A 15,703-nucleotide genomic window follows, 5' to 3' on the forward strand; every position below is an offset into this window, starting at 1 on the left:
GTATCTCATTGAAAGTACATGTTTAATTGTCTTGAGAAGGTTTCATAGAACATGTTCAATTGTTTTGCAAGATGCTTGGCATACAACCATATTTTTTGCAGTTATCTTGATCATGTTGGTGTTTCCACAAATAATGATTGTCCTCTTCTCTTGTAGGATTATGCCCATATGTTGACCTGTGTTACTGAAAGAGAAAAGTTTATCATACCCATCAAAGCTCGAGGTGCACGAGCTATCCTAGATTTTCCTGACAAACTGAATTTTTCTACTTGCCCTGTCAAATACAGCACTCAGAAGATTCTGCTGGTACGAAACATTGGCAACAAAGATGCTGTGTTTCACATCAAAACTTGTAGGTATGCATTCCTTCAGCTCTTGTTTTTGACTGATTTTAGCTAAATCTAGTTAGCACAAGTCATTTCTTAGACTAGCAGTCAGGGTACAACTGCTTATTACAATCTTCAGTTGCAAGGCTGGGAGACCTCACTGATGTGGGGCAGACTTCCTCTTCATCCCGTGAGGAAAGCAAAATTCAAGGTTACCTGTTTGGATGTGGATGGTTTTCTGAAATGCCAGAGAAGAGTCTTCCTATTTAGCATAGAGATTGGCTCTCATGGGAATCTATTAATAAATATGTTTATTTTGACTGAAATTTTATGACTGGCTGTATTAGTTTTCTGCTGCTATTGTAACAAATCACTGCAAACTTCATGGTTTAAAGCAACACAGATTTATTATATGACATTTCAATAGATCAGAAGCCTCATTGGGCTAAAATCCCAGTGTCGGCAGAGTTGTGTTCTTTTCTGGAGGCTCTAGGGGAGAATCCCACTTTTCGGGCCACCCACAGTCTTCTCATCTGAAAAAATGGGGAAAAGTATAGTAGCCACTTTATAAGGTTGTTGTAAGGAATAAATGAATGAATAAACATAACTGCTGGTATATAGCAAGTGCTATATAGTAAGTGTGTCTTCTTTTATTGTTTCTTCAAATGAGCTACTGCCAGTGTGGTGGACAGAATAATGTCTCCTCAAATATGTAAATGTCCTAATCCCCAAGAGCCTATGAACATGTAGTGTTACATGACAAAGGGGGATTAGGGTTGTAGATGTAATTAAGGTTGCTAATCAGCTGACCTTAAAATGGGGGAATTATCCTGGATTATCTAGGTAGGTCCAGTGCTGTCACAAACATCTTTAAAAATAGAAGAGGGAAGCAGAAGAAGAGTTCAGAGTGATAAGATGTGAGAGAGACTCAGCCTGCTATTGCTGGCTTTGAAGATGAGAAAACTGAGCAGTACAAAGGTTATATAACTTTCTCAAGAGCACATAGCTAGTAAGTGAAGTTGTTTGACTTTAATTGGATTATTTATGGGGTAGCTACAGTATAGTTCACACTATGGGACAATATAAATATAATAGGACAATCTTTGCCCTCACCAACCTAAGATGGGAAAGAATGATTGTTATGGGACACAAAAACACTGGCTGATTAGCAAGATCATAACAAGAATGGCCAGCTTGGGAAAACAGGAGATGGAAGGTCAAGTTCTTTTCTATGACTTTTTTTTTTTAAGTGCATGTATTGTGCTGTATCATGAGCTCATTTTCAGAAGCGCTTTATCTGTGGAATCTTTTGCTAGTTTAAGGACACATCTCTCCAGAAAGGATTAGCATTTTTTCCTGCTTGGTTTCAAATGTTAGATTGTGTAGTCTACCCTTCTGTTAATTTCTTGGCATAATGGTTCCTGGACTGATCATGCATATCTAAGCCTCATATCTGCATAAGATACATGTCCAAAGTTATGAATTCCCTAGAAAAAGATTCTCTCCTTCAAAACCGAGATAGACGTTTTCCCTTGTGCTAATGGGAGAATGTTGTGGTAGCCCTTCAAATTTCCCAGGTTTTCATGGGGATTTTGTTACCAGTCCTCTAACTTGACCATCCCAAGGCCTTGTCTCTTGCTCCAGCAGGGCTGTTAAAACCCACATTTCAGGCTTATTGCTCTGGTTCTTATTTCTTCTTTGTTTTTGAATCCTGTGGATTTGCCTTATTTTTTATTTTTTATTTTTTGCATGCTCAGCTACACATTTTATGTAAGTTATATTTTATCCAGTCTTTCTAGGTATTTTCTGATGGGTTTTCGAGTTTACTTGGGCTGGCACATTATAGGTAGCCAGGCTGCCATAATACAGGTTGAGGTGCATTCCTCAGAAGGGAATTTGTGTTTATTCTTCCATGTGTCCCAGGAGCACCACTCTATCTGAACCTTTTCACGCAGATCCAAGTTTCTGTCTGGTATCATTTCTTCCTGGCTTAAAAACTACTTTAATATTTCTTGTAGCACAAATCTAATGGAAATTCTCTCAGTTTTTGTCTAGCTGAAAAAAAAATATTTTGCCTTCATATTTTGAAAGATATTTTCTCTACAATATGGAATCTGAAGTGACAGTTATATATACACATTTTAAAAAGTACTTTAAAGATGTAACTTCATTGTCTTTTGGCTCACATTTTTCTAGTGAGAAGCCTGCTGTAATTCCTATCTTTGTTCCTCTGTTTGTAATTGTGTCTTTTTCTTGGGCTGCCTTCAAGATTTTGTCTTTATATTTGGTTTTTAGCAGTTTGAATGTGATGTGTCTAGGTGTGGGTTTTGTTTTTGTTTGCTTTTTGTTTCAAGGATTTTCTTTTGCTTTTATTTAGTTTTGCTTTCAGTCCTGCATGAGTTTTTCTGAGCCTCCTGGATCTTTCATTATTTTTGGAAAATCTCAGCCATTATCTCTTTGGCTATTTCTTCTGGTCCATCCTCTCTTACCATCTCTTCTGCTTGTAGGGAAGTTCTGTCTGCCACAGGTGAAACCAAGTGCACATGTCTCATCTTCCTTAGGGGCAGAGATTGTCCATTTTTAGGTTTCAGGTCACTTGTTTGCCCTGCAACCAAAACTCTCTGATGGGTTTGAGAAAAATTGTGATATTTGTTATTTATCTGGATTTTTTTCATTGTTAGAATGGGGAAGACACTCTTTCTAGCTCTCTGCAGCCTAGGTGGAAGCAGGACTCTGAACCACTTTAGATAGATCAATCATCAGAGGCAGAGGGAAAGTTCTTTTGAAAATCAGTGTCTCCTGATGTTGTCAAAGTGGTTATACAACCTTTGTTTGTCATTTCATGGTGAGATTTATGTATTTTGGTTGAAGGAGAGGGAGCAGGTTGTTTAGCTGGCTCACCATGATTTAGAAAGAACCAGTCTTTTTTGATATTTAAAAAAACAGCCTTTCACAACCATCATGCATGTTAAGTAAAAAAAATAACACACATTAAAAACTTCCTGTTACATTGTATTGTTTCAATGAAAAAGCGAATCCACCTAAGGTGGAAAAATAGGTGCAGGCAGCATATCCTCTGTTCTGTAAACTTAACCCTAAAAACTATACATAAATGGCAATTTCTTACATAATACATTCATGTGAAGTGAAACAAAATCACAGGTTTAATAGTGTGAAGTTACAGGAAAAGATCTAAAACTTTTCTCTTCCCTATAACTATGAATGTGAATCATCTTTTCCTAGTATAGAAACACTTCTGTGGTAAAATGGTGAGCTAACTTAAGGACTAGCCAGGAATCATAATGACATTAGAAACTCTAGTCCAACACGCCCATTTTACAGACGAAAGAAGTAAAGTCTGAGAAGGGAAATGATTTACTCAAGTTCCTTTAGGAAGTTAATAACAAAACCTGGATTAAAATAAACATGGGCTGGCTCTGGCCTTGTTTACCTTCAGATTCATTCTTTGCCCTTCCCCGGCTTTGCTCAGGTATCACTGTAAGGCTGTGTTCGCCCTGCCATCCTGAGCTTGCTGGATTCCAGCTGGGTCTGACCAGTGAGGGGCACTGGAAGGAGACTGGAGAGCAGGAAGAAGCTAGAATATTTCTCCTACTGCCTCTCTGATTTCAGCAGAGTCCGCAGCAGGTGACTGCATCTGCTCTCTTGTTCTAACTCCTTTCTGACAGACCTACCATGGTTCCAGCTTCTGCCAGGTCCCCAGGATCTGGTAACACTTCTTCCTCTCCTTCTGTCTCCAGCCCAGTGGTGGAAAGGGCTTACTGCTGTTACCATTCTCCAACCTTTCCCACCATTACAATTGGACTTTTCATCTTTTTCATCTTCTGTGTAACCAAGTATTTCAATTCAATTTCCTGCTTATTTTTGTTTTCTGGTTTAAGACTCTGCAGGAAATGTTAGTTTTATGTTCTTTCCACAAGATGTGTTTTCCAACCATAATGTCAGTTCTCTGAGCTACATCAAATCCTTTCAATAAATCCCTTTTCTAAGTTAGCCAGAATTGGTTTCTGTTGTTTGCAACTGAGAACCCTAGTGTCTACAACAAGAAAGGATGCAGTTGAATTTGTGGTCACGTTGTATTGAATCAGAATCTCTCGTGGGATCCCCTGATGAGTATCTATTCTTAAAAATGCACAGGTGATTGTGTTGCCCAGAAAGTGCTGAGGCTGACAAAATGTTTGTCAATAGACATGGTAGAGCAGTGGATATAGTTTGAGAATTTGGAGTAAAAAATTCAGGGTCTGTTGGTATTTCTGCTTTTACAGTCATTATACAGTTAGAAATAATACCTCACAGGAAATTGTTTAAAAAATTATATTCTTTTCCTTAAAACAATGATTTAATTAATAGTTAAGTTTATAAATGGCTAGGTTCATATAAATTATAAAAAATTAAGTTTCCTTTATGTGTCTGTTGCTTCCATTAGAATGTGAGTTTCTCAAATGCAAGGATTATATCTCTTTTCATTTGTCTGTCCCCAGCATCTAGCAAAGTGTCTAGAATAAATAAGTCCCCAATAAATGTTTATAGGATGCCTAACCAACAGTATATCACAACAGCAGAGCTACAGCTATAAACTTCTATAATAATTTAAAATAAAAAACATGCTCCAAATACTATAAAAGAGGCATAATGTTTTTTACACTAATAAAAGGAGCCACAGTGTGCTATAAAATATATAGAGAACATAAACAATTACTCTTCAACTTTATTACAAATTTGACCTAAAACTCTAGTAGGTACCAGAGTAACTTTGACTATTAAAGTATGATTAATTTTGGATGGTGAAATAGAAAGGATTAAGAAGCAATTTCAAAATCTAAAACCTCAAGTTAGGAATAAGAAAGATTATCTGAAGGAAAAATACTAATACTATATTCAGTATTTAGTATAATAGAACCAATATTTAGTCTTCTGCTAAAATACTGAATCATTTGGATAGAATAGTTTCAGTTCTTAAGAGCAATTTATAGTGGATTAAATAAAATTTCAAAATCTTTCCTGTGGCTCTTGATTTGTCACAAACCTGAATTCCCTCCTTAATCATGTATTTGGTAGTAATGAAGATATGATATGAAAACCAAATATTTTGGTAGACAGAGCCAGCCTTATACCCTGGAGGAACCCTTTTACCTCTTTGGAAGAGCATTTTCTGGTACTTGGTATTCTCTAGCCTTTTCAGCCTGTCTGCCTGTAGGAAAATGAAATACAAAATCAAATTATAGACAATATTTAAGCACCAGAATTTAACACACTCTATCCAATTAACATCTGATTTATTGAGGAAGCTCAGACAGCTCTAAGTAGCAGTGGCTATCCCAGGTGATTTTCTAACGACTGAACAAGTTTAGTTTAATATAAACCCAACAAGTAGCACAAAAGGAAAGAATCTATTACTGCTGTATGAAATTAGGATTTGTGGAGGTCCTGAAAGTGTTCCTTTGCCCATAGAAAATTAGCTTAGATTCTATAATTTAATACTATCCAATTCATTTCAAAACTGTTCTTTTGCTACTAAGAGATGTTTGAGAAGCAAATGAAAGCACAGTGTAGGAAGAAAAATACTAGGAACCAAGGAAGCAGAGATAGAAGAAAATATTACAGTTTTTCCCAAAGCCATGAAACTGGGCCCAGTTCTCAATTCTTTAGATTCTTCCATAACGAAAGAAAGAACTTTAAAGATGGTGAGACTCACCTTCATCTCCCATCAAAAGCCTACTCCTTTTCTGTTACACCAAGATGTCATATAGGTTAAAGATTAGAGATATTTTTTATTTCCCTTTAAAAGTTGATAATTCAGTTGGACAACCTCTTTTGAAAGGCTCCTCTGAGTAAAGAGCTGTGCATGAGGTGGTGAGAGACACAAAGATGAATAATCTAACCAGGTGGCTTCCATATTCAGGGGTGGTCTGGGGTGGGCAGAAAGAACTTGATCCTGAAGGCAGGCTCCCATCCCTGCTTTACCACTACCTAGTTGGGTAACATTGGGCCAGTTGCCTGGCCTTTTGGAGCATCTGTTTTCTCATGTCTAAAAGGCAAATAACAATACCTACTTTCTCAAGGTTTTTTGAGGATTAAAAGAATTGACATATGTAAAGTGCCTGGTGCAGCACCCAGCGTAGAGTACGTGCTCATGAAATTTTGTTCGCTTTCTCTTTCCTTTCATCTCAAGAGTGTCTAGCTATTGAGAGACAGGCATGAAAAGTAATTACAGTACAAGGTGAACCAGAAGTAAGAAGTAAAAATAAAGTTATAGCCTCTGAGAGGAAAGAGATATTATGAATAAGAGGGAGAATCAGGGAAGATTCTATTTAAGAGGTAACTTCGAGTCTGGGCTGAAACAGGTGACTTTGGAAGTATGACATTGAAAATGGTGAGTGTTCCTATTCCACCCTAGCAGTTCTGGAATGTCTAGGTAGGGGACACTGTCTGGTTGGAAGGGAGAGGAGGTGCAGTGCTTGGGAAGGTTATGGGTGAAGATAATAAAGCCCTCTCCTCCCACCCGACTCGCTCCAGCCTGAAGTGGAATGTGACAGTTGTTTAGGATATTTGGACAGATATATTTGTTTAATGAGAAGGCCGAAACTGGTTGGGAGCTGATTGTGTGGGACCTTGAAAGTCTATGACTTTGAACTTTATTACATAGATTATGGGAGCCACTGGAGGTATTTGAACAAGAGATTGATATGTTAGGTCCTGTGTATGTTTTTTTGTTTGTTTTACAACATCTCTAGAGCAATGTGAAGGATTGAGGGGCTGATAATAAGCACCTAAACTCATCTAAATACCCAGGATCATCCTCTGGCTCATTTTCCATCTACAGGCTGCCAAGGAGGGAGATAACAATAGCAATAACAAAAATAATAATAAACATTTGTTTAGCACTTCCTATGTGACAAACATTATTCTAAGCACTTTACCTATATCAACTCCTTTAATCCTCACCGTAACCCTGTGAAGTGGATGCTATCATTACCCTCATTTTACAGATAAAGAGACTGAAGCTTCAATGACTTGCCTAAGGTCATGGCAGAGCTGGGTTTTGCACTTACTCAGTTGGTTCCAGGCTTGTAACTACTACCTCGCAGTGCCCCTGTAGCAATGCCTAGGGTTTATTGGCGGACTGGTGCTGAAGGTATGGGAAATGGACAGACAGAGGAATGAAAAAGTAAAGAAGAGAAAGGAGAAGGCGATCCAAATAGAGGGCACCAGAGAAAATAAACCATTGTCCATGGCAGGAAGTGTTGGAGGTCCTGCAGTGATGCTCTCAGGGACCACCAAGTGCCACCCTTGCCATCAGCTCTGTACCCTCATGGAAGAAAGCTTAGGTTTTCTGAAATTAAGTTCATTATCTAAGATTTAAGGAACGAAGGTTTAAGCGACAAAGACTCTAAAATTGTTTTTGATAGACGTGAATAATCAGAAACAGCTTAGCCTGCCAGATACATTGTCCAACACATTACTTTGAAAAACTAGCAATTTAAAGAACTGAAATGGACCATGAAAATAATTAAATAGGCTGGGTTTCCTATTTAGAAGGAACAGCTCTGTAAGTTACTTAAGGTACTTTATGATCAGATCCAGTTTCTCTCTTGCTACTCCTTTCCAGGACAGTAAACTCAACTCTTTATTGTTCCCAAATCCACCCAACCTCCACATAAGGTCTATGTACCCAAATTCCATTTTCAAGACACAGAACATGTCCCTAGCTTGCCTTTCCAAATGCTTTCCACCCTTCTCCAGCTTACTGTCACCCAGGAGGCTGGCACAGGTCAATAGGCTCCCATGCCTTTGGCTTCTGGCTGAGTTTATCCTGCTGGAAGTCCCAGTGGGCAATTAGACTAGGGATATGAGGTTAGGTTATTTTTATCCCTAGTGTCTTAGGATTCTGTTGGTTTCAAAACCACTCCTTCTCCTTGGCTCTTTGGGCCTAGAGGTGGTAACAGTTCTACTGTTAATAACCTTGGGCAATTACATCATCTCTTGTAGTTCCCCTACACCCCTTCCCCTCTTTTAAATAGGCCCTTTGTTAAACTGCCCTCAACTTATCCTCATGTGACTGGATGATCACTTTCCTTTTAGAACCTGAATATGTTTTCCACTATAAAACCCTATCTTCTCCGAACTCTCACGAAACTTGATTCTTATCCCTTTAGAGGTACTCTTGTTTTGCATATTACAGTATTTGTGTACATGTTATAAGTCTGTCTTTTACTGGAATCTATCAATGAATGTTAAAAGAATGGCTGAATGGCAAGGATACAAATAAGAATATTATGCATTATTTAAGTTTTCCTTACACTTGCTGTACTACTACTGTTATTTTAATATTAAAACTAAAGTTCTTTCACATTAGGGGGAAAATATACTTTACTTCTGAATCATTCAATTGTGGTGTTGGATCTGTGCTAACGGCAGACCTAGAGCTCCGGTCTCCTTGCCCCTTCCCTTCACACTAGTAAGCAATGTGTTCTGATGGTGTGTCTCCATGTGCATTGCAGGCCCTTCTCTGTAGAGCCATCTGTTGGAACTCTTAATGTAGGAGAGTCCATGCAACTGGAAGTGGAGTTTGAGCCACAGACTCTAGGCAATCACAGCGAAAGACTTATTGTGTATTACGACACAGGTATGCATTGCTCTTTGTTAAAAGTTCAGGTGGAAAATATGATGAAGCAAAATAGGAACTGGTTATTTTGGCTGTATTAGAGTAAGCTAAGACCCACAAGGTGAAGAACTAAAGAAGGAATGCCTCCAGCAGAAATCATGTTGAGCTGGATGTAAATCCCACCTAATAGTTTCTCCAGAGAAATACAGGGCTCAGGAGGAACGGAAGGAACCCATACCCAGAAGTTACATTGGTAGATTGAGGTTGCTTATATGTAAATGGAAAGTTGAAAGTAACTTAATGCCTCATGGGTTTTCCATTTACTGCTGCATTGGTTTAAATTTTTAAAAATATAAACTCCAGTTCAAAATGTTATTGTGTGTTTCTGCTAGTTTATGTAAGATCCAGTTACTCTAATTCTTAGAATATGCAAATATATTACTTAACATCTTACTTAAATAGCCCTCTGTCTACTGCTGCTAGCATTTTCTTAAAGACCCCACTCTGCATAATAACAAAAATTCACTTGTTTTTGGAAATATTTAATTTATGGTCATGTAGACTGCCTGTATGTTATGCAAGTCTCCAAGTTGGCTTTCAAATTAATATTTATTACTGCTATTTATTATTTCATGATTTTTCTCATTTTCTTCTCACTTCTTTCTTACCTATTCGTATTGATTGACCCAGATTGTCTGTATTAGAAGGGCATCGTAGTGAGAAAACAGAAGTGCTCAGCCAGGGAAGGAGCGACAAATGACATCTAGACCACTGTTCAGGGTTGCTGGCTTTGTGGATGCGAATCTGAGCAGGACCATTCATTTTCAAGCCCTTGACTGAGGACCTGTGGTTAAGTGGTCCTGGTTCCACACTGCCCAGCATACAACACATAACCAGTGGCACAATCTGTATTCCTTATCTTTTAGTGTTGTCCACAGGTCACTGGCTGCTAGCAAGACAAACCTAACTTGGACTAGCTTAAACAAAAGGGGGTGTTTTGGGGCTGTGTAACCGAATAGTGGAAGGTTAAAAGTACAGCACATAACCCATCAGGGATATCTGTTTTCCAAAGCAGTGACATTTTATACTCCCACCAACAAAGCATGGGCATTCCAGTTGCTTCATATCCTCGTCCATGCATGATGTTATATTGTTCGTTATAGGCATACAGAAATATCGAGTGATGTCTTCTAGTGGTTTCAATTTTCACTTCTCTAATGATTAATGATGTTGAACACCTTTGCATGTGCTTGTTGGCTTTTCATGTATCTTTTTAAAATTAAGTATTCAAGTCTTTTGCTCATTTATTATTGAGTTGTTTTTCCTATTATCATTAATTTGTAAGAATACTTTGTAACTTGTTACTCTGAGTAGTCATTTTTCAGAAAAAAGTATTGTTAATTTTCTCTACCAGTCTGTAGATTGCCTTTTCATTTCCTTAATGATGTTTCTTGGTGAGCCAGTCTTTAATTTTAATGAAATCCACATGATCATTTTTTCTTTTAAGATTAATGATTTTCACCTTCTTGCTGAGAACTCTTAGCCTTTTCCAAGATTATTAATATATTCTCCTGTGTTTACTTTTAGAAGGGTAATAGTTTTAGCTGCTATGTTTAAGTTAATGATACATCTTTGATTTCATTTTTGCATATGTGTGAGGTAGGGACCATGTTTCTTTTTTTTTCCCAAGTGGATTATTGACTCTTCTCCATTCTGTTATCTTGTTCTGGAATTCCAATTAGTTACTCTATTAGTCTATTACTTAATCTACTAGTAGTCTATTATTTATTGCTATTAACATCTTTTTTTTATGTTTTCCATTTCTTTGTCTTGGTAGACTTCTCTGGATACTTTCTTCCTATCTATTATCCCATTCAGTAATTCCCTCTTCAATGAAGACTCATCTGCTGAGTTTTAATTTTTCAATTATTATAATCATTTTAATTTCTGAAAGTTTTATTTGGTTCTTGGCAAATCTGATTGATCTCTACTCTTGTTTTTCACATTTCCAATTTATTAAATGTATTAAACATAGTTACTTATATTCTGTATCTGATAATTCAGACATACTGTCTACTCATTTATTTGTTTATTTATTTATTTTGCTGCTTGTTGTTTCTTATGGTTTTCAACCATGGTATCTGTAGAGGAGGAAAAATATCTTTTTCCTCTATCCTTTTAGTTTTTTAGGCTGTGGCTCTTGTAACAAAAGACAGATTAACAAGAGAAAAATGTAAACATTGATTTAATGTGTTTTACATGATATGGGAGCCTTCATAAGGAAATGAAGACCTGAAGGAGTGGTGAAATCTGAATGTTTTAATGCTAGGTTTGAAGAAGAGTGGAGCATTGTGGGAAATTGTGATAGGACAAAAAAGAGTATGAGCTAAGTGTAGTAAACTGATAAGGCCTGTTGATTCAGATACCTCTTGGTGTCCCTCTGTATTCGAAGATAAGGATGCTTCCTTCCATCAGATATTGGAGGGCACCTCTCACATGGAAGAATCTTATGACCTGCCTCAGGAGAAGTTAAGAAGAGCCATCTTGTACCTGCCATTTCTTATATTCGTTCAGCTTGAAATATTCAATATGCCAAGGTGCCATATTTTGTGAGTGTGTCCTGAACCCCATCATATCTTATGCCTCTTTGTGTTTTATAGTTTTTGGATTTAGCATTCTCACTTTGAGCAGGTCATGGACTTTTTCTCCTATCCTAGTCACCTGATGCAATAGTTAAAGCAGAAGTTCAAGGGTTAACAAAAGCCACTAAGGTGAAAGATAGCCTTGGCACTAGATTATTTCCCGGTATTCTTCACTTCACTTTGATGCCTTTATTTTCCTATCAGGTTAGTGATGAATTTTAAAGTAATTTGAAAAATATTTTTATTGAGTATTTTAGTTATTTCAATCTCCAGTTTGTTTAATTTGCTGCTTAAAACTGACTCTAATGTATGTCTTCTTTCACATTGTTCAGCAATACTTATATGATAGTTCATCCTTTCCCACTACTTTACAGTCCTTTCTATATATGATATTGTAAACATAGTTTATTCCTGTATATATTTAAGTTTTCTTTAATTTCTCTCAGCAGTAGTTTTCTGGGTATAAGTCTTGAACATTTTGATAGATTTATTCCTATATATTTATTCATCTTTGATGATTGTATGATTTTTTTTATCACTTTTTAAAAATTGAGGTGTGATTTAGATACAATGAGATTCAGAGATCTTAAATGTACAGTTTGATGAATTCTGACAAACGTAAATACCTTTGTAACTCATTCACGATATAGAACATCTATCACCTCAGAAGTTTCCCTCATATTCCGGTCAATCCCTCCATCCCCCATCCCAGAGATTCTGATTTCTATCACACTATATTAGTTTTGCTTATTCTTGGACTTCAAGTAAATGTACTCATACACTGTATACTCTTTTGTGTCAGGTTTCTTTCATTCAACGTAATGTTTTTGAGATTTATTCATATTGTTGTGTGTGTTGGTAATTCCCTTTTTACTCCTGAGCATTATTCCACTGTATGATTGTACATAGTTTATCCATTCTTTTGTTAATGTAACTTTGAATTGTTTAAAGTTTTGGGCTACTGTGAATAAAGCTTTATAGCCATTATTGTACAAGGATTGTGTGTGTGTGTGTGTGTGTGTGTGTGTGTGTGTACACATACGGGGTAAATATTTGGAAGTAGAATTGCTGGGTAATACAATAGTTATTTGTTTAACTTTATAAGAAACTTCCAAATAGTTTTCTAAAGTGGTTGAAACCAGCACTAGATGAGGGTTTCAGTTACTGCACATCCTCATCAACTCTTGGTTGTGTTAGTCTCTGTTTTTAATTGAGGCATAATTGTCTTATGTTATATTAATTTCAGATGTATAACATAGTGATTTGATATTTTTATGCATTGCAAAATGGTCACTGTGGTAAATAAGTATTAATAACCATCATCACCATCCAAAGTTATTGCAATATTATTGACTGTATTCCCAACGCTGTACATTTCATCCCTGTAACATTTGTTTTACAGCTGGAGGTTTGTACCTTTTAATCCCGTCCCTGTTTGCCCATCTGTCCACTCCTCTCCCCTCTGGCAACCACCAGTTTGTTCTCTGTATCTGTGAATCTGTTTCTGTTTTGTTATGTTTGTTCATTTGTTTTGCTTTAATTTTAGTCATTCTAGTGGATGTGAAGTGGTATCTATTCTGGCTTAAATTTGCATTTCCCTAATGACCTATAATGTTGAGTAACTTTTCATGTGCTTCTGACTGTTTTATTCCCAAATGTATATTCAATATTTTTCCCATTCTTAATTGGATTATATATCATTCTGTTATTGGCTTGTAGTGTTTATATATTCTCAATACGTCTTTCAGAAGTTATTATTGTTAATATTTTCTCACAATCAGTGGATTATCTTTCTGCTTTTCTTAACAGGGCTTTTCATTAGCAAAGTAATTTAATTTTGGTGAAATAGTGTGTCATTTTTTTCTTTTATAACTAGGGTAGTTTTTTCCTAGTTTTATTTTCTAAATTTTTGTGAGTGTATCAAAATACAGTTGAATTTTGTATGTTATCTTTTATCTACTGACCTTGATAAATTTACTTATTAGCTCATGGTTTATCTGTAGATGATTTTGGATTTTGCTTATATATAATCATCATTTGCAAATAATCATAGTTTTATTCTTTTTTACCCCTTAGCCTTTTATTTCTTATTCTTTCTTGCATAGGCTAGGACTTCAGTACAATGTTCAATGGAAATGATGACAGTGAACATCCTTGCTCTCAGTCTCAGAGGTGAAGTGCTCAGTGTTTCATCAATTAGTATGAAGTCTTTAGTGGATACTCTATCAAATTAAGAGAATTCCCTTCTGTCTCTAGGTTTCTAAGACTTTTAATCTTGAATGGATGTTGAATTTCATCAATTACTTATTATGCTTTTGTTGAGATGATTATATATTATTTCACCTTTATTCTTCTAATGCTCAGATTGAATTTCAAATGCTAAATCCCTGCTATATTCTGGGGTAAATCTAAGTTTTTAATGTTATTTTAATAAATTACTGGATTAGATTTCCTAATATTTTGTTTGAGAGTTTGACATCTAAACTCATGAGAAAGATTGCCCTGCCTGTAATTTTCTTTTCATATAGTGCCTTTGTCTTTGGTCTGAAAAAACAAATTGATCTCATAAAACAAATTGGGGATTATTCTCTTTTTAAATTCCCTCTGGTAAAGTTTTTTTAAAGATTCATATTATTTCTTCCTTAAATGATTGAAAAATTCATTGTTCAAGCCATCTGGTTCTAGAGCCTTTAAAAAATTTATTCAGTTTTCTTTAGGAGATATGAATCTACTAAGTTGTTTCTCTTTTTTTCTTGTGTAATTTTTGGTAAACTTTTCCAAGGAATTTTCCCATTTAATTGGAAAATATTAACTTACTGTCATAAAATTGTTTATAAACCATTCTCTCTATAATGCCTATAGGACCTGAAGTGATATCTCCTCTTTCATTATTGATACTGGTAATTTGTATCTTTTTGTTTCTTGATCTATATTGTTAGGGATTTATTAATTTTATTTATTCAGATAATCAACTTTTGATTATTTCCTCTATCATTCATTTCTTTTCAATATCATTGATTTCTGCTCTTTGTTATTTCATTTCTTCTACTTCTTGGGGGTTTAATTTGTTATACTTTTTCTAAATCTTAGGAGAGATGCTTAGAGCACTGATTTACAACCTTTCTTCTTTTCTAATATATGTATTTAAGTCAATAAATTTTCCTCTAAACCTGACTTTATCTTCAGCCCATATGTTTTTATATGTTTTATTTCCATTAACACTTAATTGAAAATATTTTAGAATTTCCATTTTTACCTAGTCTTTGACCTATGGGCTACTTAGCAGTGTGTTACTTAATATTTAAACATTTGATGATTTTTCTAGTTTTCTTTGTGTTATTGATTTCTAGTTGAGTTCCACCAGCAACAGAAAACAAATTCTTTATGATTTTTATCCGTGAAAATAGTTGAGACTTACATTATGGCCCAGAATATGTTCTGTTTTGGTAAATGAGCTCTGTACACTTGAAAAGGGTACAAGTTCCATTAATATCAGTTAGGTCAAGTTTGTTAGTAATCATGTTGTTCAGTCTATGTCTTTACTATTTTTTCTCATTTTATTTGTTATTGCAGGATGTTATTCAAATCCACTGCTATGATTGTGAATTTTGTATTTCTCTTTTTTGGTGATATCAATTTTCATTTTATGTATTTAGAGGCTGTGATACTTGGTGTGTATACATTTAGGTTTATTATAACTTCCTGTTGAATTAACTATTTTATCATTATGAAATGTCTCTAAATCATTAACAAGATTTCTGACATTAACAAGATTTTTGGTGTTTGTATAGTACAGTAGCTTTCTTTTGATTAGTGTATCCATAGTATATTCTTTCTTTTTCTTTCAACTTTTGTGTGTCCTCATATTTAAAGTGTGCCATATGGAAGCATCACCATGTTGTTTTTTAATCCAGTTTGAGAATTTTAATTCAGTTCAGTCCTTTGTACTGTTCAGTCCTTTTATGCTGAATGCAGCTTCTAATATATTTGGGTTTGGATCTTCTGTTTGATTGTGAAGTAATTATTACCTTATGAGAAAATTATTAGCTAAATTTCAACAAAAGTCTTCATGTTATTAGTGTTGCTAGTGGATGAAAGTGAAAAATAATGAG

The 15,703-nt window shown here is 35.5% G+C and overlaps 1 protein-coding gene across 1 annotated transcript in view; it reads left to right on the forward strand.

Annotated features, from left to right (window-relative positions):
* HYDIN (HYDIN axonemal central pair apparatus protein) overlaps positions 1 to 15,703 on the forward strand; it is a 373,932-nt gene that overhangs the window by 99,080 nt on the left and 259,149 nt on the right. The window contains exons 8-9 of the mRNA XM_032486698.1: positions 157 to 356; positions 8,846 to 8,970. Coding sequence (XP_032342589.1) covers positions 157 to 356; positions 8,846 to 8,970 — 325 coding nt within the window. The remainder of the gene's footprint in view (positions 1 to 156; positions 357 to 8,845; positions 8,971 to 15,703) is intronic.

Source organism: Camelus ferus, chromosome 9, assembly GCF_009834535.1.
Source record: "Camelus ferus isolate YT-003-E chromosome 9, BCGSAC_Cfer_1.0, whole genome shotgun sequence".
Lineage (NCBI taxonomy): Eukaryota > Metazoa > Chordata > Mammalia > Artiodactyla > Camelidae > Camelus > Camelus ferus.